Source organism: Sycon ciliatum, chromosome 1 (assembly GCF_964019385.1).
Source record: "Sycon ciliatum chromosome 1, ocSycCili1.1, whole genome shotgun sequence".
Taxonomy (NCBI): domain Eukaryota; kingdom Metazoa; phylum Porifera; class Calcarea; order Leucosolenida; family Sycettidae; genus Sycon; species Sycon ciliatum.
The window spans coordinates 44136716-44160949 of NC_088643.1; the positions used below are offsets into that span (position 1 = coordinate 44136716).

The 24234-nt window shown below is 47.8% G+C and overlaps 2 protein-coding genes and 1 long non-coding RNA gene across 3 annotated transcripts in view; 2 read left to right on the top strand and 1 right to left on the bottom strand.

The window, feature by feature from the left end:
* Positions 1-12683, bottom strand: LOC135827787 (uncharacterized). The gene is made up of 5 exons (XM_065340218.1): positions 12310-12683; positions 8883-9284; positions 3033-8215; positions 2468-2536; positions 1-242 (listed from the first exon to the last, which is right to left on the bottom strand). The coding sequence occupies exons 2-4, from the start codon at positions 9202-9204 to the stop codon at positions 2480-2482; spliced, it is 5562 nt and encodes a 1853-aa protein (XP_065196290.1). The 5' UTR covers positions 9205-9284; positions 12310-12683; the 3' UTR covers positions 1-242; positions 2468-2479.
* The window catches only part of LOC135827801 (uncharacterized), a 19957-nt gene continuing 8299 nt past the window's right edge, over positions 12577-24234 (top strand). The window contains exons 1-2 of the long non-coding RNA XR_010555554.1: positions 12577-12703; positions 14464-14504. This is a non-coding gene — a long non-coding RNA (uncharacterized LOC135827801). The remainder of the gene's footprint in view (positions 12704-14463; positions 14505-24234) is intronic.
* LOC135827771 (dynactin subunit 2-like) lies at positions 21368-23294 on the top strand. Its single transcript, XM_065340217.1, has one exon. It carries the CDS (start codon positions 21636-21638, stop codon positions 22851-22853), a length of 1218 nt encoding a protein of 405 aa, XP_065196289.1. The 5' UTR covers positions 21368-21635; the 3' UTR covers positions 22854-23294.

Consider the following 24234-nt stretch of genomic DNA (forward strand, 5'->3'; position numbering starts at 1 on the left):
GCACGCACGCACGCACGCACGCACGCACGCACGCACACACACACTGTAGCGTAACACATAGGAAGCAATAGTGTTACACCAAAATCTTGCAAATAGAAGTCTCCGGCTCTGCATACCATGACGTTGTATGATTGGACATAACGTGATAGCACTGCGTCCCTGAGCCACTGCGGCGTGAATCCAACTGACGGGCAAACTAGCACTGTAGGGTGTAGTGGACTTGAAATCCGCTGCAGTGGACACTGGTACACAGGAAGTTCACAGTGCACACGAACAGCATGCACTGGCTGAGCTGTCAAATCTCCCCGTATCAGGTGGGAGATCTCACGGTTTTATGGTTGCTTTTGAAGCATGTCCCTATCTCCCGAAAAGAATTGCACACGTCCCTTTTCAGGACAGACTTTGAGGCAAGCATGCTAACCATACATATAGTACAGAGGTGCACATGGTAGTGTGACTGCTGGCGGCACTCTTTCTATGATATGCATGGTCAACATGCTTACATAGCATGCCCATCCTCCCTCCCCCCCCCCCCCCTACTTGACAAGTTGGGAGGTCGCCTCCTTAATGGCAGCCCACTGTGACCTGGAGGGAGATCTCCCTAACACAGGCGAATTGAAGTCGGTAGGTCTACACTAGCACAAGGCCGTCACAGCCGGCTGAGGCCGCCCCACTTTTTCGGCCGTTTTTTTTTTTTTGGAGCACACTGCAACTATAATCTTCCTTGTAGACGCGAAGATTGCAGCTCAGCCCAAACGTGGCAGATAATGAAGAATCCTTGTCCCGGATCATGGTTTATTGCAGAATCAAAAAAGTCTTTCATTGCACTACACTGAAATGGCACCAAATGCTTGCAATTGGCTTCAATTTTTGAAATTTTTCCCGGGGGAGGGCCCCGGACCCCCCCCCCTTCCATGGCCGCCCCACCTCCAAAGTCGCTGCGATGTGCCTGTAGCATCATTTATTACACACAACTTCATCTAGCCAGAAGTATCCCGTTGCCCAATAGGTGCATTTTTAATTCAGTGATACTGTGCATACTTCAAATAGGTCTACATGCAAGTAGTAGTTGGGCCCTGAACCAACTGAAAAGTGGATTATAAAATAGCACAACCTCAAGCAGCAGAACTTGATGGCAGCAGACCAAGCCACTACCCACCAACCAAACTAGCTGGCACACGCACACACGCACGCATGCATGCACACACGCATGCACACACACTTGTACTTGTTGCTCACTGCCATAACTGGTCACGTGGGTCTCCCCCGGAGAGGGGAAAGAGACTCAAAAGGAATCTTGGAAAGATGACTCAATTGGCTATTGAACCGCCCAACGGCCGACACCCCCTGAGATCCCCAAAACTCTGGGTGGACTTGAAAATGATCCCACTTATGGGCTCACCACACCTCAGTAAGTGGGTGAGGACAAGGTGCAGAAAAAGGATTGACGGCATCAGGGTATCCGTCCCGGGATCCAACTGCAGTTACCCCTGCCCCCAGTGAAGGTAATACTTGCTACTAGTGTGGGTGGCTAAATCAGAGTGGATCTGATATAAGCGTCACTAGCACCATTGATTACACAACATACACACACACACACACACACACACACACACACACACACATACACATGGACTTGCACTTGCTCGCCAGAAACCGGCCATGTGGGTCATGTGGGTCTCCCCAGAAGAATGGTGAGAGATTCGTAAGGGATCATTGGGAAGAATAATGACTCTAGTAGCTACAGAACCACCCAACGGCTCACACACCTGAAATCCTCAGACTCTTGGTAGACTTAGAAATAGTCTCACCTACATGTATGGGCTTACCACACAACAGTAAGAGGCCAAGGATAAGGAGCAGAAAAGAATTGAAGGCAGCAACGCATTTTCCTCTGGCCCAAGTGACAGTAATATTTGATACTAAAAATGTAGTGTGGTTGGCTTAATCAGAGCGAACTGAAAATCTAGCCAGAAGTAGCCCATTGGTCAATACCATATACGTTTAATACAAAGTATAGAGGTTATGCGATGACACCATCAGTTGAGATGCTTTGGCAACGTCGTGGCATAGCGATGCACTAGCGACTCATTAGCGACTCCTGGTGTATACATAGTATCCATAAGTGATTCCGCTGACTCACGCTGTATAAGTAGTACCCATAAGCGGTACCGCTAGTTCACCACCATGACATCATTCATTCGCGCCTGCCTGACGGCAACAAAGGTGGACTGTACAACAACACACCTTCAAGCAGCCGAGCCTAATGGCAATAGACCCCAGCCAGTATCTGGTGTGAGGGCACCCACCATCCAAACTAGCTGGCACACTCACACATACCCCATACCCCCCCCCCCCCCCACCACACACGCACACACACACACACACACACACACACACACACACACACACACACACACACACACACACACACACACACACACACACAAGATGCACAGCATCTTACCTTGATTTTGCTTTAACCAAGCAAGTGCTGCCTGTCATCTGCTTCACTGCCACTTCCATCTGATGGCATCTGGGCAAGGCAGACAATTACAGCAACACGGCCCGGACATAGACATGTACATTTGGTCTGTAACAGGTAAAACACTAAGTTACTAAAAGAGAAATCCAGAGCTACTTTTTGTTCAATTTCCTTGGAATATACAATACAAACATGGATCCATGAGTGCATCCTCCGTCATAGTGCAGGGACTCCCCAGCCCTGAGCCCGGAGCCTACTGGAGCTATGGTGACTCCGAGCGAGACTCAAAAGTATTTCCATCCAGTTTTGAAGTGTTTTTTGCTCCACTGGAACAAATGTTTATGGCACAGCGACTTCTTTGAATGTAAATAAAAAGCCATGGAGTTTTTTTTGCATTCTGAGGAAGTACGTATTCGGACATGCTTTCAACAACGGAAATGCCGCCTGTTTTTATACTTCTTGTGATTTCGTCTCATCATGAACATGATCCAGCCATAACCATACGGTTCCGTGGCACTTTTTAAAAGGTGCCTTCCTAATAACTAACCTGGTGTGTCGGGTCTTCTCCTATCCCTTCTTCGCCTTGGTCGTAGAATGCCTGTTCACTGCAGGCGACGGGTTCATGGCTAGAGTGTCCGTCTTGCTCGTGACTCTGGATGTCACTCTGCTCGCTGGAATTTTGAGCGGCGTCTTTCTCCTCCCTAGGCTGGCAACTGTCCGATGCTGGTTGTTCGTCCCCGGTGGTGTCTTTCTGTGCTGGTGCTGGTCTCCCTGGCTGATACCGCTCATGCTCACCTTCCGTCATAGCAGAGCCCTGTTCACGATCCGACAGGTCATGTTCAGAACTTCCCGTTTCCGATGCCGGGGTTGGATGTGCCCGCTCGCTTGCACCATCATATTCTTTGTCGAGCCGCGCTGATTGCTCTTGGTCGATTGACTCCACAGCAGTCAGCGTTTTGTCATATGCTTGCTGTGTGGCGATATCACCCGACTGCATTTCCATCCGATCGATGCTAGTGTTCGCTTCCACAGCGGAGCTCTCACTGTTCTCCTGCATGGTGCCCATAGTGGATTGCAATTGTCCACAGGGACGTGGCAACATGCTTGTGTCCATTGGCGGGTGTTGCTGGTTGCCATCAACTGGTTTCCTCTGCTCCAGACATCCATCACAAATATGAGTCCTGTCTGCATGCTGGGATAGTAGCTTAGAGCAGTGTGTCTTGCAAACTGATGTCTTTCTTTTCCGTGCGTTCACGCATTCTTTGGGGCAAAGGTGATCTTCCCTTTCCTCACCACATGTGAACGTACAGTTCCCCTTGTGCTCATCCTCCATGGATGTCAATAGCGTTTTACAGTACACATCTTCATCATCACCATCAATAGCACCACCACCCTGCTTAGCTAGTGGACAACGGCCTTCAGGACGGATTGTGCATCTTTTTCTGCACATGTGTTCTCCACAGAAGCATTTCTGGCCATGATGGAAATGACTCAACTTACACGGCTTGTCGCATTTCTTCTTGGCACTACGACTGTGGCTGCCGCTATCGAGATGGCTTTTATCTCCTTGGTACACGCAAGTTGCACTACACTTCAGTTCGCCGCAGCTATGAGGCTTGTGAGCCGTTCCATACTCCTCCTCGCAGGGTTTATTGCAGCCGGCACTGGCACATTCTTTGTCACAGACGTGCACCTGGCCACAGTCACAGGGACTGCCAGCTTCAGACGTATGGCACCGTGGCCTTTTGCATTCCTTGTTGCACTTAATTGCTACAAATATCGCCTTGCCTTGGCTGCGCCACGAGGCGTCCGGCTTCACTTTATGCAGGCATGGCTCACCACAGCACGGTGTCCTGCTGCATTTGAACCGATGGCCGCTTTGGCTGATAAATGTAAACACCGCACTGTCATCGGCCACATCTACATTGTGATCAGCTGTAGGCGTTGGATGACCCTGGAAGTACTCCTCACAGTAGCTCTCCTTACAGCACGGGCATCTTTCCAGACAGCCATCAAAATTCTCAATGTCCTCTGGGGAACTTTGATCTCGAAAGTTGGAATTCTCCCAGAAGACTGAGTGAGCAACTGGCTCATCATGTTCATCATAATGCCGATGTTTGGGGCCAGCCAACTTGCAGATGTCAAAACAAGAGGTGACAGCTGTGCGAGCACCGAGATTACTTCCTGGTGTAGCTGCACTGTTGTTTTGGCGGAAGAGATCAGCTACTGACACTGTGCCGGATTGATTCCTAAGCAGAACCTTCTCCCAATCGGCGAATCCATTCTCCACCACGCTGTGCTCTGTGTCGCATGAATCATTGTGACCAACCTCTTTCCGGCAGCAGTGACCACACACAGGACATGGCTTGCCACACTTGTGCGCGCTAGTTCCACATGCGTGGGCACCATCGTGTTCTTTTCGACCAACTGCGATGGACAGCCCACACTTCTTGCGCCAGCCGTTTGCCGTGGCTTCGACGCGTTCATATTGGCTGCCATCGGGAGTTTCCGTAGAGTCATCACAAACACCTGGCTGCTGACAGAACTCAGAGCAGCTGTGTTCATTCAGGCAGAGGTGCTGCCTTCCATCATGGCCAGACTCCTCCATGCAGGTCGTGTCAGCATGCAAGTCGCACGGATGCTTGCACAGATGATCTGGACATAGGTGATCCTTGATGATGGAATTGGCACTGTCAATGGTGACTCCCATGGAGAGTGCCAGGAACGCATGGCCGTGTGGTTTATCACACGGAGAACTGCACTGATGGTGCGTGCACGTCTGGTCGCAGGCATTCTCGGCATGGCCATCTCGCTGCTTGCATGTAAAGCACTCGTGCTTCTGGTGACTTTGGAAGTCAACGGTTGTTTTCGGCAGCAAGCACTTGAAGTGGCACTTGTGTCGGCATGGTTTCTCACACAGCCCTTCTTGAAATGACGCTTCCAGACTGCTCTTATAGAATTTCATTTGCCTCTGCAGAGCGGTTGAATCTCTCACTGTGCCGTCTCCCATCTTCAGATCCACCCATTTGGACACAGCCATCTTCCTTCGCTCCAGTCGCGCCCTATGCTCCTCATTCACTTTCTTGAACACTTCCTGAAAGAAATCAGTTAGCTCAGTCAGTTGCTGTCCCTTTTCAATGGTAGCTGTATACTCCAATCTCGTTGAGTCGATAGCCGTTGTTGCGAGCCTCCGCTGGTACTGAATTTGTTCCTCCGCCGGTTCAATGACCAATACCTCTCCATCACAGGGTTGACTTGTGTCTGCGTCTGCATCACCAGAGTCAATCTTGGCCGGGCTGGCACTGCGATCGCTACTCTTTCCAGTCACCACATCAGAATACTTCCTGCTTATCCTCACATAGAATAGTACAGGCTCTGCTCCGTCCACTATGCCATCATCTGCGCCGGCAAGGCTGCTACCGCTGCCACTGCTTCCGCTGCTGTTGTTTCTGATGCTGGTGATGAACTTGGTAATGTTCTTGGTCAGAGCCTCATAGATGGCCTTGATGTGCATCTCATCATCATCGTCATCGTCAGTACCCATGCCCGTGTGACCAGAGCGTGCTACACGATTCAGCCGTTGCAGAAACTGCCGGTACTCCTCCTCCAGGAACAATTCAAAATCCAGAGAGTTCACCTTCTTTAGCTTGATGGCCCGGGCTACTAGCTGAATGCACGTCACCAGCTTGTGGCTCTCCTTGTACACCGGAGCACAAAATCGTTTCGGAAAGGAGAGCAGTTTGATTGCTTCTGAGGCAAGCCGCTGACTGTGCACAGGCACCACATCACTGAAGAAGTGCTGGACCAGGTCGTCGGCATCCCTGTTGTACATACTCATGTCGTTGCTCTTGTTTGCATCTCCAGTGACGAGCAACGTGCCGGAGAGTATCTCCTCCTCCATCCGTCGCTTGCCGCTGTGCGGCGGGAGTGACTTCTCGGGCACGGCCAGTCTCAGGATTCTGCAGACACGGTGCAGGTTCTCATGCCATGCATTCTGCTCATCCTCTAGTAGTAGGCATGTGTTCGACAGCGCCACAGCTGCAAACACCAGTGTCGCCATTGCAGGCTTATCCACAGCTTTCGCCATGGAGAAGTTGAACAGCAGGAAGACGTGCAATATGCCAGTTCCGTGGGCAAACTGCCACACGGCAAATAAACCGGTGATGCCATCATTGTGTAAGTCTGCTATTACAGGTGCTCCCGAAAACTCCCTCAAGAAGCGTTGCACATCACTGCTCTCGCCATTGGCTAGAATAGCCGTGACATGGACAGGCCCCTTCCAGGCATGTAGCACTCGCTCCAGCAGTCCAAGCTGGACTTCTTCCTTGATCTCTGCAAGTGCGCCTCTCGACTGCTGGCCGTAAACTTCTGAGCCCTTGACGCTGTTGGACTTTTCGATTTTCGTGTCTTCAAACGGACGCTTCCTGGGTTGCGAGCATGTGCGTGCGTCCACCACTGAACGGCACTGCATCACACCAGTCACAATCAAGCCACACATTGCGTGAAGCCACATTGGATTTATATGGGGGTCCACCGTGTGCGAGGGGGGAGCCTGCGCCGATGCCGGCAACGCTGATCCCGGGTCCGAAGTGCCTTTACGACCACTGTTACTGTTACTGCCGCCGCCGCTCATCGTCAATGACGACGCTGTCTCGTCGGTGGTGTCAACAGTGAAGTGGTGAGCCCTTCCCAAATCGAAGACTTCACTCTGCCAGATGCCTATCAGGTGCACCAATGGAGGTGACTCGACGTGCCAGCTCGCTTGCCCGTGTGTTGACAGGAGCTTTGAGAAGAGATTGCCCTTGAACTGCTCCTTGCAGAAGTCGTGACAGCGCTCCAGAACACCACTCTTGAAGACCACCATGGCAATGTTGAGGACACAGTGGAGACGCACAGGATGATGGCATATCTCAATGCTATTGTTGATGGGAAACTCGGTGAGTACAGATGCAAGCAGCTGGATGGTGTTGACCTCCTCTGCGAGAAATAGCTTTTTCCTGCTTTTGCACCTAACGGTGAATTCGTCATCGCGCTCATGCTCTGCTTGTCCATTTGAAAGCGTTGCATTTGGCTTAAATGCGTGACCACTCAGCAGGCTCTCTTGTCCAAAGTAAATGACAATGTGCCGCGACATTTGTAAGGCAAGCCGCAGTAGCTGCTGATGACATTGACAATTGTCAACGGATAGCAGACAGACAACCATGTAGATTGGCTTCTGCTTCTCCTTACTGCATGGTGTTAGGCAGTAGATACCGGACTGTCGTATGCTTGTCAGCTGTGCCATGTTCGTCGGTGTGGCAATTCCTTGCCGTGACAAGTCATTGAGCAGGGCATCCATGTTTCCCGTAAGCAGCACAATGCGACAGTTCAGGCGTTGCTTGACGTATAGCTCTTCTTGTTCCTGTATGGATTTGTACTTGTGCCTGCGGCGCGCTGCGGACTCAGGAGCGCCGCTCCTCGACTGTCCGACCACCGATGCTCTACCTGAAGTACTGCTGCTGCTGCTGCTGCTACTTGCCTGGTCTGGTGAAGGGGCCCTTGAAGTGCTGTCTTTCATAGCGCTGCCACCACTGTTCTGAGTTGGCGTGGCCTCGATGAGACCAGAACCGGTCAGCACAAACAAGTAGCGTATCTCCAGCAGGTGAAGCGTGTTCGAATCAACCTCAGCTCCAGTGTGTCCACTGGATGGTGCAGACGACCCAATGTACACAAGCCGGTGAACTTCCTGATCTGCAGACCAACAGGGGCATAATGCAACAGTGCACAGAAAAAAACATCAATAAACTTCCCTTAGAATCTCCTTGGCAAAGCAACAATCACGCACAGATGGCTGCTGAAAGCTCAGCATTTATGATCTAAAGTAAATAAGTTTTCTTGACCTACAGGCAGATCTGGGATACGGGCAGTGCCCGGTTCCAAGGGGCCCGGATAAGAGACCTTCGGGTTTAGTCTGGAACAATAAACACCCTTAGCAAGCAACGATAACGCTATTTTTCACGGTACTCGTACCTTGATCATCGACACAGCGTAAAACCGTTATGGGGGCTGATTTATCGCTGCAATAACCTTTACGTTTTTTGGCCAAATATTGCGTAGTGGGTACCCATTTCACCGTGTATCGCGTATATGGAGCCATAAATGGTTGTACCGCACTAAATATAAGCTATTCTCATGGCAACAGCGTACTAAAAATAGCATGCATCTTGCTAAAGGTCGAACCCAAATCTCGGTATTTTTCAAGTTTCCTTCCAGTGATACCGGTACAAAGTAACGTTTTTTGCTAAGGTTGTCCATTGAAAGATCTGTGTTACGCTACCAAAGAATACATGCATGCCTCCATGATACAAAACCTGATCAACAGTGCACGCATACGTATACGCAATTAGAGTGCCCTTACCATAATTTTCAACATCGATGAATTTCATGGAATGCTCCTGTAGTTTCTTGTAGAATCTCTCCTGCCCCACTGGCATCTCATGGCTTCCGAGCACTTCGAGTAGCGCCTGAAACGATCGGGCGCCACCGGCTTCCAACATTGACAGCAGATGCTCGTTGCGATGGACGGGGTTCGCCATGCTCCTCAGGCTCTTGTCCTGCTCCGTCGTGATGAACTTGCGGCACTTGCGTCGCAGCAGTCCATCGTCTACGTGCAGCGCGACCTCCTTCAGGATCTCATTGACTTCAGGGTCGTCCCAGGGTGTGCCGGGGCCTGAACTCATGCTGCAGTCTGTTGTTTTGCTTTTGAATTACCGCTTCAGTGTTTACGCAATGACGACTGGGTGATCGGGATTGGTGAGTCCTAGTTCGAGAAAGAAGAACACAAAAAAAAGACGCAGACACAGAAATGTATTAGACATGTTGCCTGTTCCATGATATTTGATGTCAGAATGAGCCTCCGGCTACTGGTGGCAATGTGCCGCCCACCAATATCACAAAGTGTATTGCTTTGCGGTGGCCCTGTGAAATGATAATAATTATATGTATTGCACCCAGTCAGAGGTTTTTAGTTGCCAGTTCACTGAGGGTTTTGTTATGGCGGTTTCCATGATCCAATCGTTTCAATTTCCAAAAGCAGATGAGGAGGCAATAGGGCTTGAAAGTATGACATCGAAAGTCCATAACATTCGACATAACATTCGGGTAAAATTGGATCCATTCTGACCAGAGTGAAATACAGTATCTGGTGGCTAGCCGGGCCTGTCGTGTTACATACCAGTCACCACTGCGACTGTTCTGCAGAACAGCAAGTGGTCAATCCCCTGGGGGGTTATGTACTCCTGATAAAGCGCCCATAAGCCACTGAAACCGCTAACTCGCGCTGTAATGTGTATACTTAGCGCCCATAAGCCACTGAAACCGCTGACTCGCGCCGCTGTAATGTGTATACTGAGTGCCCATACGCTACCCCCTGAGAGAATCATTCGCATAACTAGTTACTCAGGCCAGGTGTAGCAGCCGGTGCGGCCGGTCAGGCTTTGGCCGGATCACTTGTTTTTAGCACAATGCCAAAAGTGCCCAGAATGCAGGATTTTGCACCCAACTTTCAAAATTGTCACGGGGGAGACTCCCGGACCCCCCCCCCCCCCCATCCCTCCGGCCGGACCACCTCCAACGGTGGTGCTATGCGCCTGTTACTTCTACTGATATACATTCATGCATAGCAATGACTGTAGGTCTAGCCAGCAGGACAGACAGACCTGGACAGACAGAGTGCCAATGACAGCATGAATGGTGTACTGTCTGTAGACAGTATCAACAATCATCGGATTGTCTTAACTGCATGGCAATCATCGGATTGTCTTGACTGCATGGCAATCATCGGATTGTCTTGACTGCATGGCAATCATCGGATTGTCTTGACTGCATGGCAATCATCGGATTGTCTTGACTGCATGGGGCAGAGTAAGACTACTACATGTACAGTCAACCTACCCTTATAACGATAACCTCTATAACGATATTACCCGCCTTATATCGATATTTTTCTGTCAAACCAAATCACTCCATTGCCTTTGTATACAATGCCTTACCTCTATAACAATATTGCTATAGCGATATTACCCCTATAACGATAAAAAATGGGCTGACCAATCGACATTTTCCATTTTATAACAATATCTAGGAGGGTAGAGCCCATTATCCAGGAACGGCAAGCTTCACTTGATAAGTCGCTGGGAAATGACAAAATGCAATGAGGGTACCAATGGGCACCTTGCTGTGTACATATTGTGCATGTATGTCAGGTTTTTATGCTATGAAGAGTGTAAAAACTAAAAAATGAACAAAATCCATGCATTACGACGTATGTGTTATACATAGGCCTCGACCAAATATGCTTGTGCATATTTCCGCATATTTTGTGAGACAGTTCATATATGGCATATTGAGCGACAAAGGGAATATTGGAATGAAGGCAGCATATAATTCAAATATTCTGAAGGAAATGAGGACAAAACATTCATACTATGGACAAAATGCTTTCAGAAATGCCTTTTATGGATGAATTTGGAATGGTTGAGGCGTTTGCTACATTTCCCCATGGATGAACACTATCGCTACGGTTGCTGGGGACACACCCCAGCCATACTATTCCGCATATGTTTTTGATTTGCACCATAGCATGATAGCCGTGAAGCCAATGAATATTCCAAGGTTGTAATTTTACTGAAATGATCTACACTTTCTGCTTATGTCGAGCATATTTTGGCATATTTTGGCATATCTTGTTAAGCATTTGGCATATTATGGACGTTTTCCCTGATATGCGACGAGCATAATGTGCTCTTTTTTTTAATCATATTTGGTCGAGGCCTAGTTATACAGTGTATGAAGTGAACCAGTTACCCGTATAACAATATTACCCTTATATTATAACAATATTTCTTGGTCTGACGCAAATATCGTTATAAGGGTAGGTCGACTGTAGTTCTACACACTTGTAAGTCTTCATGGTTCTCACTACAGTACAGTCATGCACTAATCTGTCTGAGACCGTAGTGAGAGGAGATCGATCAACTACCGGTAGATGCCATGAATCATGATGTTGATCTCTATCAGTACACTGTACTCTGTACAGTCATGTAACTGCCAGAACTGGTGACCAAGAAACAGGAGGTAACGCCTATACAGTATACTACTAAACGTCTAAAGGATGTTGAGCACAGTCGTCTTTAACCTGGCCCAGAAAGGGACTAGGGAGCTGGACCAAGCAAAGGTGTTGGAGCATATGGCTATGGCTATGGCTATGGCTATGGCTTTATGGCTATGGCTATGGTCCGTAGATCTATGGAGGAATGACTATGACTATGTGCATGTGGTAGATCTACGCACCGGTGCACAATGACACCATGTCAATGACTATGTCCAGGATCACACACAGTCACAGGCGCGTTACCAGGTTACTCGGTCGCTGTCACCACCAATCGCACCATGTACCACTCACACCCACACTCACACTCACAGACTCAGTGCAGTATAGTAGCGACTGATAGTGATACTGTGATACCGGTAATACCGCCGGTAATATGGACGGACATGCAGTACTAATACTTGTAATAGGTCTACAATCAGTCCACGGAGATGACTTGGCCGCGGTCAAGCGATACCGGATGCTAGCGCCTCCTCTGCTCCCGGCCGGAGACCTCACTTGACTTGAGTGTTCTATACCGAGTCTACCACGTGCACTAAGTAACTACTCGCGCAAGTAAACAACCAACAAACTGCCTGTGTGACTGTGTGTATTTCACAGTTTCAGCAGCAGAATGTAACACTTTACTTTCGGCACAGGGCTTGCTAGAAATAAATTATCAACACAAACCAGTTACCTGTCCTTGCATTGGTCCACTGAGATGATCAGCTGCCGGCATGTCATCTGGACACGAAACTTGGAACTTTGTCGGTGGAGCTGATCCGCGTCAGTACCCACCGGTTTCGATAAGTATAATTATACCACCACTAGTCGTGTGACTGAGGAGGGGATATAGCCGGAGAGATACTGGGCAAGCAGTTTAGCGCTCTAACCAGCTAACCGTCACCTTACCAGGATTCTTTCTGAACTGGTGATGTGCAGTCCTTCTGCGTGTATTTTACGCAAGCTCGGGCCACACCAGTCGCAGCCGTACTGAGCCAGGCCAGTAAGACGAGTGCATTCAATGAATGCTCTCTTCAACCTAACTTCGTCCTGAGCCATTGCCGATAAGGACGGTGATCCGCGATCCGGTGAGTAGACTGCGACGTCGACGGTCGGTAGCCTTTTTTCTCTAATCTAGGCTAGCTCGCTCAGGCCAGGGCACCGGTGTCGCAGATGATCTTCTACACTGGTCTTGTAGATCTACAGTCAGTCGATCCAGGGACATGAACCAAACATTCCAACAGCTGCCTGAAAGCCGCAAGTCATTCAACACTTGTCAATCAAGCGACGCTTTTACCCCAAAGTACCCCCCATTCACCGGCCAGAGCAGCTAAGAGTATTAATACTATTATTCTTGTTGGGAGTACTACTAGTGCTAGTAATGGATCTTTGGTACGGAACTGGGTAACTGTTCCGGGGGCCCCAGGTTTGTGCGGATATCCTGTCCCTGCCACTGTTAGTGACGGCACCTTGAACTTGAAGCCGAACATTTGTAAAATAAACGTTGCCTAAAACTATTCCTTCTCTCGACTTGAGGCTGTGCTGTTCCAGTCAAGCACGGTGGCTGTTGCCTGTAATCATTGGAGCCTTTGCCTTTGGTTTGAAATTCAGGATTTTATCATTTTTTTCTTTCAGTCTACATGTACATGTATGTGTGCATGTGATGTACAGTCCTGCTCAATGAAATCCAGTCGTGTGACTCAAGTTTGCGCCTTGCACCATTTCGCAGCCCAGTGTTCGCAGGTCTATGGCTGCGCAGCGCACGGCGCGTACTTGAGTGACGCGGCTGGATATCATTGAGCAGCTGTACATGTACCGCGGGTACATATGCAGTGTACATGCAGTGTACATGCACATTATTATACATATGGGGCATCCGGCACTCGACTCGGGAATATACAGTAAAGCCTGTCAAGGCGACCACTCGGATAAGGCGACCACCTGTCCTAGAAGACCGCTGAAACCGGGACCAAGTGATGCTATTTCCAGTCAAATGACCCTGGATAAGGAGACCACCTGGTAACAGAGACCACGTTTTGAAGGTCCCATGAGCGGTCGTCTTAGACAGGTTCCACTGTACATGTATGACCTCGTTATGCACTCCAGTGTGCACTAAGTACTTCATTGCTGATCAGTACATGTATCATGGATGTATCCAAAGCTAGCATGTCCCACTAAAAGGTGACACTGCGGGAGATGATTTTCTATCGACTAGTGGCTTGCCGAAAATGTGGAAAACTGTGGTGTCTACATGTACATGTACATGTACATGGTATGTCGTTGTGATAGACTACAGGTAACCTTGTGAATAACGATCTTGGCGCGGTGTATAACAACAACTCACGAATATGGACCCAAACTTCTTTGTTGTGACCATTTGATTGCATACTTTCAACTACAACGAAAAACGACAACTGGGGGAAAACAGCGCTTTTCTCGTGCACGATTGAGCGTTGCTACTTGTTATCAAGAGTCGCGTAACCCAAAGTGTGCAACTGGGGTCTGCCTGCTGTAGGCCCACTGCGCGGCGGAATTCCAACATCATGCTGCTGAGGCACAGAGGATAAAACTCCGCATTATGCGGTGCTTGGAATCAGGGAGTAGTACAAACGCAACAGACGTCATTTTTGACGTGATGTTGGAACTCTGCCGCGCGGATCCCCATGTACAGAGTTGCACACTCTTGAGGTTATGGACTCTTGTTGTTATCTGTATGTACATGTAGATGTAGTTATGCAACTGCCTGACTGCCTGACTGCCTGACTGCCTGACTGTGCTGTTAAAATGTCTTCCACAGTTCCAGTGTTCAGATCAACAGTGACTGGTGTATTTCTTCTCGTGCCTACAGGGTCGGTATCGGCATGAATGAGCCTGTCCGCACGTCAGAAGGTGGGTTGGTCATGCATGGTACATGTCCACGGTTATTCTACTTCAAGTACTTCGAAGTACACTAACGAAACTAACAAAACGGGTAGGGGGGGGGGGGTGGGGGGGGGGGGGTGGGTGGGTGGAAGTTCTTGCCGAAAATCTCAAAGCAGATTTGAAGAATGTGCATACGTATATCTTGCATGCATTGTGCGAAACGTGGATTGCGAAAGGATTTTCGTGTTGGGGGAGGGAGTGGGTCACGCTGGATTGTTCGTTCCGTGGGCTCAGCTGCTAACTCTTGCACTGGTCACTAACCTGAGTACACGGAGTCCTGAGGTCCAAGCTCAGTCTTGGTTTATGTGTTGATGAATTTGACGTATTGGTATTCATTCCGGGAGCCGATCCTGCACTAGAAATAATAGGGTCCCTTATCTGTAGTGCCAGTAGTCCACCAGCCATCCCGGCATGATGCTGCTGGAGTTTATAGTCTACTGCTGAAGCTATTAGCATAATGGAGAACTGTAAAAATACAACAAATATTAAAAATCACGGTTCGCGTGAGACTCGGCTGGAGGCCAAGTAAGTTTTCCGCATCCGCAAAGTGCTGTATTAAAGGCAACAAATATTCGGTACATTTTTATTTCGAAACTCAGGTATTGAGCCAACAATAAATGTAGAAAAGAAAAAGGGAAACAAGTTAAGAGTAACTCTCCACCACTGTAACTAGATACTATATGCAGTCAGAAAGTGCAGCAACTAGGCACAAAACTGACAGAGTAGTGAGACATTCGACGTCCTGACACCTAGCTTCAACACATCTCCGTAGCGCTAACCGACAGCATTCCAACTCGGAAGGTTCAAGGTTATGGAGAGACCAAAGAGGGGAAGGTAAGCGCAACGAAAATGAGCACAAGCTACAGTCCCAACGGAACAAAGAAGGTCGATTGTTACTGGACGATGACGAGACCAGTAGGATACTTGACAAAGCGGTCTAACTACAGTCTGTATCGGCTATAGAGTGACCGGATATAAGAATATATCGGCTACAGTGATATTGGTACGAAATATCAAAAGCAAAACGTATTTTATCCAGTACAAATATCACTATAACCAATATTATCGGATGTAATGATATATCGGATATTATGATTGCAACAAAGAATCAAAACATGCATAACACACTATTATTATTATTATCGGCTATAGTGATAACTTTAAAATACAAGTAGCAATAATATCAAAGGCCCTACTTCGAAGTATTTTTTAACTTTCTTCACGTTGCTTATTTTTGTAGTGATACATGTACATGTACATAACAGGATTTTTTTATGGAAATGCGGGCACTGTCATCTATGCAGCATGCTCATTTTGTCAAAACGCCATGCTGGAAGTATTTCCTTGCCTTTCATGTGTCGATCGAAAAAAATCGATCGTATCGCATATAGTGATGCATCGGTTACAGTGATAAAATCACGGAAATCAAAAGGGTACGCTATAGCCGATACAGACTGTACAATTTGAAGCAGCTGCTGGTTAGCGCTACGGAGATGTGTTGAAGCTAGGTGTCAGGACGTCGAATGTCTCACTACTCTGTCAGTTTTGTGCCTAGTTGTTGCACATTCTGACTGTGTATAGTATCTAGTTACAGTGGTGGAGAGTTACTCTTAACTCGTTTCCATATGTCCTTTTTTCTTTTCTACATTTTTATTTCCGGCTATTTTCGGCCAGGGCGTTTTTGGCCTAACATTTCTTGCGGCTGAAATTTTGTTTGACAAGGTTCGGTGTGACAGTGTATACAGGCAGCAGCAGTGTAGGCTGAAATTTGTTAATGCGCCCGAAATGTGTTTTAGCCCTGGGAGGCCGAAATTTAAACGTGCCAAACATTTGTAGACTTACTATAGATTGCCACGTGCAGGTTTATATTATTTTCTGTTTTCAAGCATGTCCGCGTAGGTGGCGGGGGTTAGGCTTTCCCCAAATCGGCCCGTTATTTTCGCCTATTCGGCTTTTCGCTAAGCTCAAAAATACATCAGATTCGGCTGCAAAATCAGCTGATTGTTTGAAAATCTGCTGCAAAATTGGAATGATTATATTATTGGAAAATCGGCTAAAAGAATTGTTGGCATATTGGCTTCAAAATTGGTGAGATTCTGGAAGATTTGGTAGATTTTTGGCGATTCTCAAAGAAACCCTCCAAAGTCGGCGAAAAGCTTTAGCGATATTTCGATGTCTCGTTTTCGGCCAGCCGATTTAGGGATTTTACTAGTAACGATCTTCCTAATGGCTAATGTTTGTTTGAGAGGAGGTCAAAGGACACGAGTCACATGACCTCAACGCACTACAAGTACTGAAGTAGAGAGCTCGAGCGGTCATGCTTGCAGCAACTTCATTCGTTCGTAAAGGCACTGTGCAACATTTGGTAGATTTTCGGCGATTCTCAAAGGAACCCTCCAAAATCGGCGAACGGCTTAGTGATTTTTTCGATAAGTCTCGTTTTCGGTGAATTTTTCGGCCGGCCGATCTGGGGAAAGCCTAGCGGGGTGCCACGTGCAGGTTTATATATTATTATTAGGTAAAAGCATGTCCGCGTGGGTGGCGGGGGTGCCACGTGCAGGTTTCCTCGCCAGAAATGCATTTTAGTCCAGTGATGCCAGCAGATGCTTATCTAGCCTACATTGTATGTGGGCCTGGACTAGTGGCTTAACAGCATGATGGCTGAGACACAGACTCTGAAATCAACTGCTTCTATGCAAGCAGTATGTGTACCGTACTTCATTTCCTCGCACTCAGTTGTCCTGACTTAGGGACTTCGAGATAAAGGTGCATTCTTTTGTCAGCAAGCCCAACAGTTATCAGTAAAGATATCCGACCTCACTTCACGAGGCCTGTGGAATTTCGTACACATGATCTGTATTTGTCACGAATTTCTTTGGTGGTACTAAGGCAGGTGGAATCCTGATAATTCGAACCTCAAAATGCCAAGAAAAAAGGTCTAATTATCCGGACATTCTAATTATCCAAACATGAACCCACAACACAATGTAGGTCAAAATCTCTTATGGTCACGCACAGTTGCACTATGGCTCGGACCTTAGACACAGATTTCACGGATACTGAACTGACCGGCACAGCCTGCTCATGCAAACTGACCTTCCTGTTGGGCTGCTTGGTGTCGGCCGGGCTGTCCAGGCATGAAGATTGGCCCATATGTTCTAGTCTTTTGGAGGCTGAGTCGACTGGTTTTGGTCCGAAAAAGGCTGCGATGCAGCGTTCGGGCCTTATTCCCAATCGAACATGGTTGAACAAGCGGTCACGTGCTCATGCGTACACCAGTCACCTGGTCACCGTGCCTGCAGGGTACAACTTAGAGCCTGTTTGGGTGCATTCCTGTCACTCGAGTTGAACTCAAGTGGAACATTGGTGTGAAAGTTGTCGCCTGCTGGCGCGGTGACTGGTGTACGCAGTAGCACGTGACCGCTTGTTCAACCATGTTCGATTGTGAATAAGGCCAGAATACTGCATCGCAGCCTTTTCGGACCAAAACCAGTCGACTCAGCGTCCAAAAGACTACACCATATCGCGGCCATCGATGCTTTTATAAAAACGAAATGGCGCTTTTAGTGACATTTTGCATACAAATCCCCATCTAGTAGGGCGCAGTCACCCAGTTTCGGTGGAAGTGCGCGAGTTCGATTGGGAATAAAGGAGGAAAGGAGCGTCTCAGCTTCCTCGGACCAAGACCATTCGACTCGGCAAACCGAATATTACAACTGGTGAAAATTTGATTTTAGGTTTATTATATTATTATTATACGCATTTCCGCGGCAGCGTCAACCAAGCAGTTATGCTTGATCCACACGTTCGCTTATGCTGGACATTGAAACAGAGCAGATGTAGATATCTCCTAGAGAATGGGCCTCTACAAACCAATGACCAAAGTTAGTACTTCAGTAACATAGAGTAACATGGAGCGTCATAAAATTGTTGTCATTGGGGAAAACGTCATCATTATTGTCTCTTCATATAGCATCATGGTCAATGGGTGGCGAGATAATTATAATGTACGAGGTTGAGTTTCCAGATAGTTATTAAAAGATTCAAATAGTAATTATTATAGAATGGTTGTTATGAGTTTATAAGGATGCCATGACTTAGGTTTAGCTTCCCCTTTAATCAACTCGAATGTCATACAACAAACTAACTCTCCTTCTCATCCATGCGCTCTATAGCCGACCATTGCTACCCTCGGTAGCCACTACTCACACCAATAATTTCAAACAACGAAGGGGTTACGGGTTGAAACATTTCCTTCTGACAGCTGTTCACCTATCAAAGAAGGTAATACTGGATATTGTAATTGACATGGCAAAATTACTAGTAGTAATTTATACGGTATATTATGGGCGCAAGAAACTGGGCAAGGTGTATCACTGAGAAGTGTTGCACCTTGCTGGCGAAACAGCTGTCAGAAGGAAATGTTTTACCCGTGACCCCTTCGTTGTTTGAAATTATTGGTGTGAGTAATGGCTACAGAGGGTAGCATTGGTCGGCTATAGCACATGGATGACAGTTAGTTTGTTGTATTATTCAACAGCCGAATGGTACTGCTCACCGTTTTACGGATGTTGAGCCAATAGTAGTGAAGTAAGAAGACTCTTGAAGGGACCAATAAGTGACGAGTTATGACTAACAGTCCACCAATATCCCTGTCAGTTCGGTGCCTCGGTTGTTGCACTATCTGACTGTATAATATATATCTCGTTACTTTGGTGGACTGTTAGTCATAACTCGTAACTTAGTGGCAAGTTGTTGCTCACTTCTTCTTACTTCATTAATCATGATTGGTACCTTAGCTGGAGTGTTATTCCAGGTATGTACAGCCGAAAAGTATCATTGGTATGACACACATGGCAGGCGATCAATCTTGCCAGAATCAATAAATGAATAGTCTCCAATACTAGTGTCGTGGCTGGCTGATTGTCCCTACGTGTTAGTTATCCCAAGCCCGTTTGCACAAAGTATATGTGCGCCTCTTGGTAGTTCCACTGAGGCGTACCTCGAAACCAAAGCACAGAGAGAAGTCCGGGTGGCGGAACCCTCAGGTCCGATAGTAAAAGAACAAAGGAAAAGTAGGAAACTACAAAGTCAAAGGCCAAACCGGCGCGGACAAGTCCGCTTAAGTGGTAGCGGAACTCCTATAAACAAAGTCTATTCAAGAAGCTAAAGACAAGTAAAGAGAATCTCAAAGAAAGCCCCATCAATATCTGGCCAAGTCAGCGAACTCATACTAGCTGAAATCTATGCGAGCGAAGCCTGGAAGGGTCGAGCAGGCAGCAACGAGCAGAGAGTGAGCAGTTAGCTGTGCTAAACTCAGCAAAGAGTAACGTATCAAATTATCGAAGCTAATACAAATGGTGAATCGGAGCAACAAAGCGGAACAGCAGAACAGAGGACCGGCAACAGAGACAATAGCTGACAGCTCTGTGGTAAGTAGTCTACAGGTTGGGCGTCAGCAGAGGTTGGCTTATCGTAATCAAAAGGAAAAGCAACACACTAATGAACATTGATGAGAAGCTGTGGTAGAGGCACTCACTACGGCACGTGACAGGTTGGTACCGCACTGCATGTGACACTGAGAGAATGTGCACAGCGCTACAGTGGTATGATTGGTGAGAAGTACTATCTGTACAGGGCCATGAAACACTAGTACCGTAAAATCCCGCCAGAGCGCCCACCTGGACCTACCCGATGAGTGGCGGAAGTAGGGGCGCTCTTATCATGTTACTTCAAAATATTAGATAAACCTTGCAAGTTTGTTCAAACATGTTGTTGGTTGACAGCATGTAACAAGGTGGAGAACACGGTGTTCACACGGAAACAGTGACCGTTCAACAACGGCATCCACGGTTGGTATAGCCCCGGTTGGTTGCGACCATCTGAACCGTATGCCGGGTGCTAGACCCGGTTCTGACCCCGTCTCTACTCAGGCATGGGAGTTGTCTTAGACTTCTCGTACTGTCAGTCTTGTAGTCTTTGTTCGCTCCTGGATGTCTTCTTGATACTCATAAACGTGCGTGTCTGTTCTGAATTGTTCTTCTCGTTCTTCTTTTAAACTCTTTTTTCCAACTTCTGCCAAGGTCACTGTTTCCGAACACGATGTCCTCCACCTTGTTACATGCTGTCAACCAACAAAATAGTACAGCCTTTGGGAGTGATTTTTTTCTTCATAACTCCCCTCCTTTTTGTGGATGAGTGTACTCTGTACTATTTCATCGTGCATCCCATGCATGTTACTCCACAAAAAAATCCAGGGGGTGTTTACGTTTCCGCTGTGATAGGCTGTTTCATTGTTTGGTTTGAGGTGTACCAGTATTTCTATCAGGGAGTCGTAAAATACATGGTATTTTACGACTCCCTGATTTCTATAGAGGAAAGTAGAATCTACCGTTTGGGGTAGAAAAAACGAACTCATCTACCGAAAGAAGACTTCTACCCAAACACGTAGGTAAAAAACGAACGCCCCCAAGCTCGTGTACATACTGTAGAGGCAGAAAATTTCGTCGGTCAATAATTTCGTCCAACTCCAAAGAAAAGGAGTTCGCCCGGTTGAAAATTTCGTCCATGGATCATAAGAGTGTATAGAAAAGCTGGACAAATCGATATTCGTCCTACATTTAATTTAGTCCAAAAGCTCCTGGGACGAAAAAGACGAAATTAAATTCCAGACGAATATTTCTGCTTGTACAGTAATGCACTCTTGATAGCATACATATTAAATGCATGCAAAAGGCTCAACCCAGGGAGTCGTAAAATACCGGTATTTTACGACTCCCTGGCGCAAAGCGTCAAAGTCAAAAGAATTCGGCAAGAAAAATTTGGTGAGATCGAGACGAGATCGCGAGAGCTAGAGCTTTGCTGCCACTGCACTGGCACTGGTGCCGAAATCTTTGCTGTTTGCGTTTGGTCACACCGTGCCAGTAAATTATCTAGTTGTGTTTTCAAAGTGCATGTCAGTCATCGCGCACTGGGTGGTAGAAGTATCCATTCTTGCTGCCAAACAAATAATTGGATACGATAAACTCTGCTGCTGCTATACCCTATTCAATTTTTGATTATTATTAGTATTCACTCGGTTTCTCAGCGGATCGAGCTATGGCGGTCGACAGCAAATATGCTGACCTTCCAGGCATTGATACCCAGCCTGATGTGTATGAATCATCGGATGTTGCACCAATGAACGTGCCAGCGCAGACTGATGTTGGGAGTGAGTTTGTCGAGACTCTGACAATCAACACACAAAAATCCTTCGGCATGTTCAAAGACAAGTACCTAGATCCTCATGGAGCAGACTTTTCTGACAGCCTTGGAAGCCATAGACGTACAGGGTATGAGGCGGGTGATTTCTGCAGCTTGCGTGAACTTGAAAAGCCTGAAACACCATTGCAGAAGTATGAGCGACTGCAGCGTGAGTTACAAGAGTTGGCTGCTGAAGTGAAAGACATGAAGGGGAGCGAGACAAGTGAGGGAGCATCAGCTACTGCTGGTGGACCATCGCATGTGGAATTCTCTCAACAAGTTGCAGTGTTACAGTCGCACTTGCTCAATCTCCAGTCAGACACTCTAAGCAGCGTGAGCCAGCGCCCGGGACCAGCACTCCAGGCAGACCTCTCGAAGAAGCTGCTGTCACAAGTGGAAGCCTTCTCTGACCGCACGGCCGGTGCAGCTAGTGCAGCAGTAGACACAACGCAGAAAGATGCCGCCGCAGACGGCATTTCGTACAATGTCTACTATCAGCCTGCCCAGACAGCGTTCTCTGGCTTGTCGAAGGCAAGTGAGCTGGAGCAGCGGCTTGCGCAGTTGGAAAAGCTACTGGGTAAGGATAGCCGATCGCTGACAACAATTACCAGCGGAGTCGCCGGTGCCAATGGTGACCTGCTGTCGGCTATGTCTGTTCTGCAGTCCAAAATGGCGCTGCTGGAGCCTGGCTACGCTGAAGCTGTGAATGGACGTCTTGCTACGTTGCTGCACAACTTAAAGCAGCTGCAGCAGAGCAAATCAGCGGAAGACGAGGCCAAAAAGACCAAAGTGGCAGAATTATATGACATGGTCAATCGATGGGACTCCGTTGCTGTTGCGGTGCCCGATCTGCTTAGCCGCCTCAAGTCTTTGAAATTGCTCCATGAGCAGGCGACACACTTTGGCAACACACTACGTGACGTCGACATTGGCCAGCAGCAAATCAATGGTCGGTTGGAATCACAGTCTAAAGTCTTGTCAGACCTCAAAGAAAGCCTTCGTGTTAACATGGAGAGCATCCAGACCAATTGCCAGAATCTTGAGTCACGGATACAGCGTCTCATGGAAAGCTAAGTCCATGTGAACCTTCTGTGTGTGTGTGTGTGTGTGTGTGTGTGTGTGTGTGTGTGTGTGGCCAGGGTGGCACATGGTGTGTGTGTGTGTGTGTGTGTGTGTGTGTGCGTGCCTGCGCTTGCAAATCATTTTCAGCTAGAGTTATAGCGATCACTGTCGATTTCTGAATTGGCATCATGAAAACACATAAAATATGCTGATAGCAGTTTGCATTTTGTCCTTCCCGTTTCGTGCTTTTCGTTTGTATCTGTTGCCAATATTTCTGCTCTTATTTTTTAGTCGCGCACTCGATTCCGGTCCCTACGGAACTGAATGTTGTCACAGGAACTGCAAGACTGTGCTGCCCTGTTTGCTTTTGCTGCCCTTGCCCAACTTGATGCCCTGGTTTCGCTGCTTCTTGCTTCTGTCAGGACATTTTGTGTTCATATGGCTTTTAGTAGATAGTTCCCTTTGGGTATGTGCTGTGTGTGTGTGTGTGTGTTTGTGTGTGTGTGTGTGTGTGTGTGTGTGTGTGTGTGTGTGTGTGTGGTGCCAGCTAGTTCGGTTGGTGAGTACACTTATGCCGGATAGTGTTGGGTCTGTTGCCAACGGGCTCGGCTGCTTGAAGGTGTAATGTTGTACCTACCACCTTTGTTGGTTTCAGGGTTCATATACTTTGTATTTGAAGTATACATACCTGTTAACCATGGACTACTTCTGGCTAGATTAACTCTTGTGTAATCATGGTGCTAGTGAAGCTGGTATCAGATCCACTCTGATTTAGCCACCCACACTAGTAGCAAGTATTACCTTCACTGGGGGCAGGGGTAACTGCAGTTGGATCCCGGGACGGATACCCTGATGCCGTCAATCCTTTTTCTGCACCTTGTCCTCACCCACTTACTGAGGTGTGGCGAGCCCATAAGTGGGATCATTTTCAAGTCTACCCAGAGTTTTGGGGATTTCAGGGGTGTCGGCCGTTGGGCGGTTCAATAGCCAATTTAGTCATCTTTCCAAGATTCCTTTTGGGTCTCTCTCACCTGTCCCGGGGAGACCCACGTGACCAGTTTCGGCAGTGAGCGACAAGTGTGTGTGTGCGAGCTTGCGGCGCTGTCCGCCTTCCATCTTCGCTGCATTTCCACAATCTTAGCCCTCGGTAGAAGAGACACCTGGGACTTCCACATCAACAGGAAGACCATTCTGGAGGCCTGGAATCGTCGAGATCCGGTGGATATTACCACACGTGTTCTTCGCCGCCGTCTGGAGTGGTTAGGCCATCTAGCCAGGATGGACGGCGATAGAACTCCGCGCCAGTTCCTGTTCGGTACGCTCCTTCCGCCGAGGCCGGCTTGCGGTCCTCGGAAACGGTGGCGAGACTGTCAGAGCTGACCTCTCCACAATG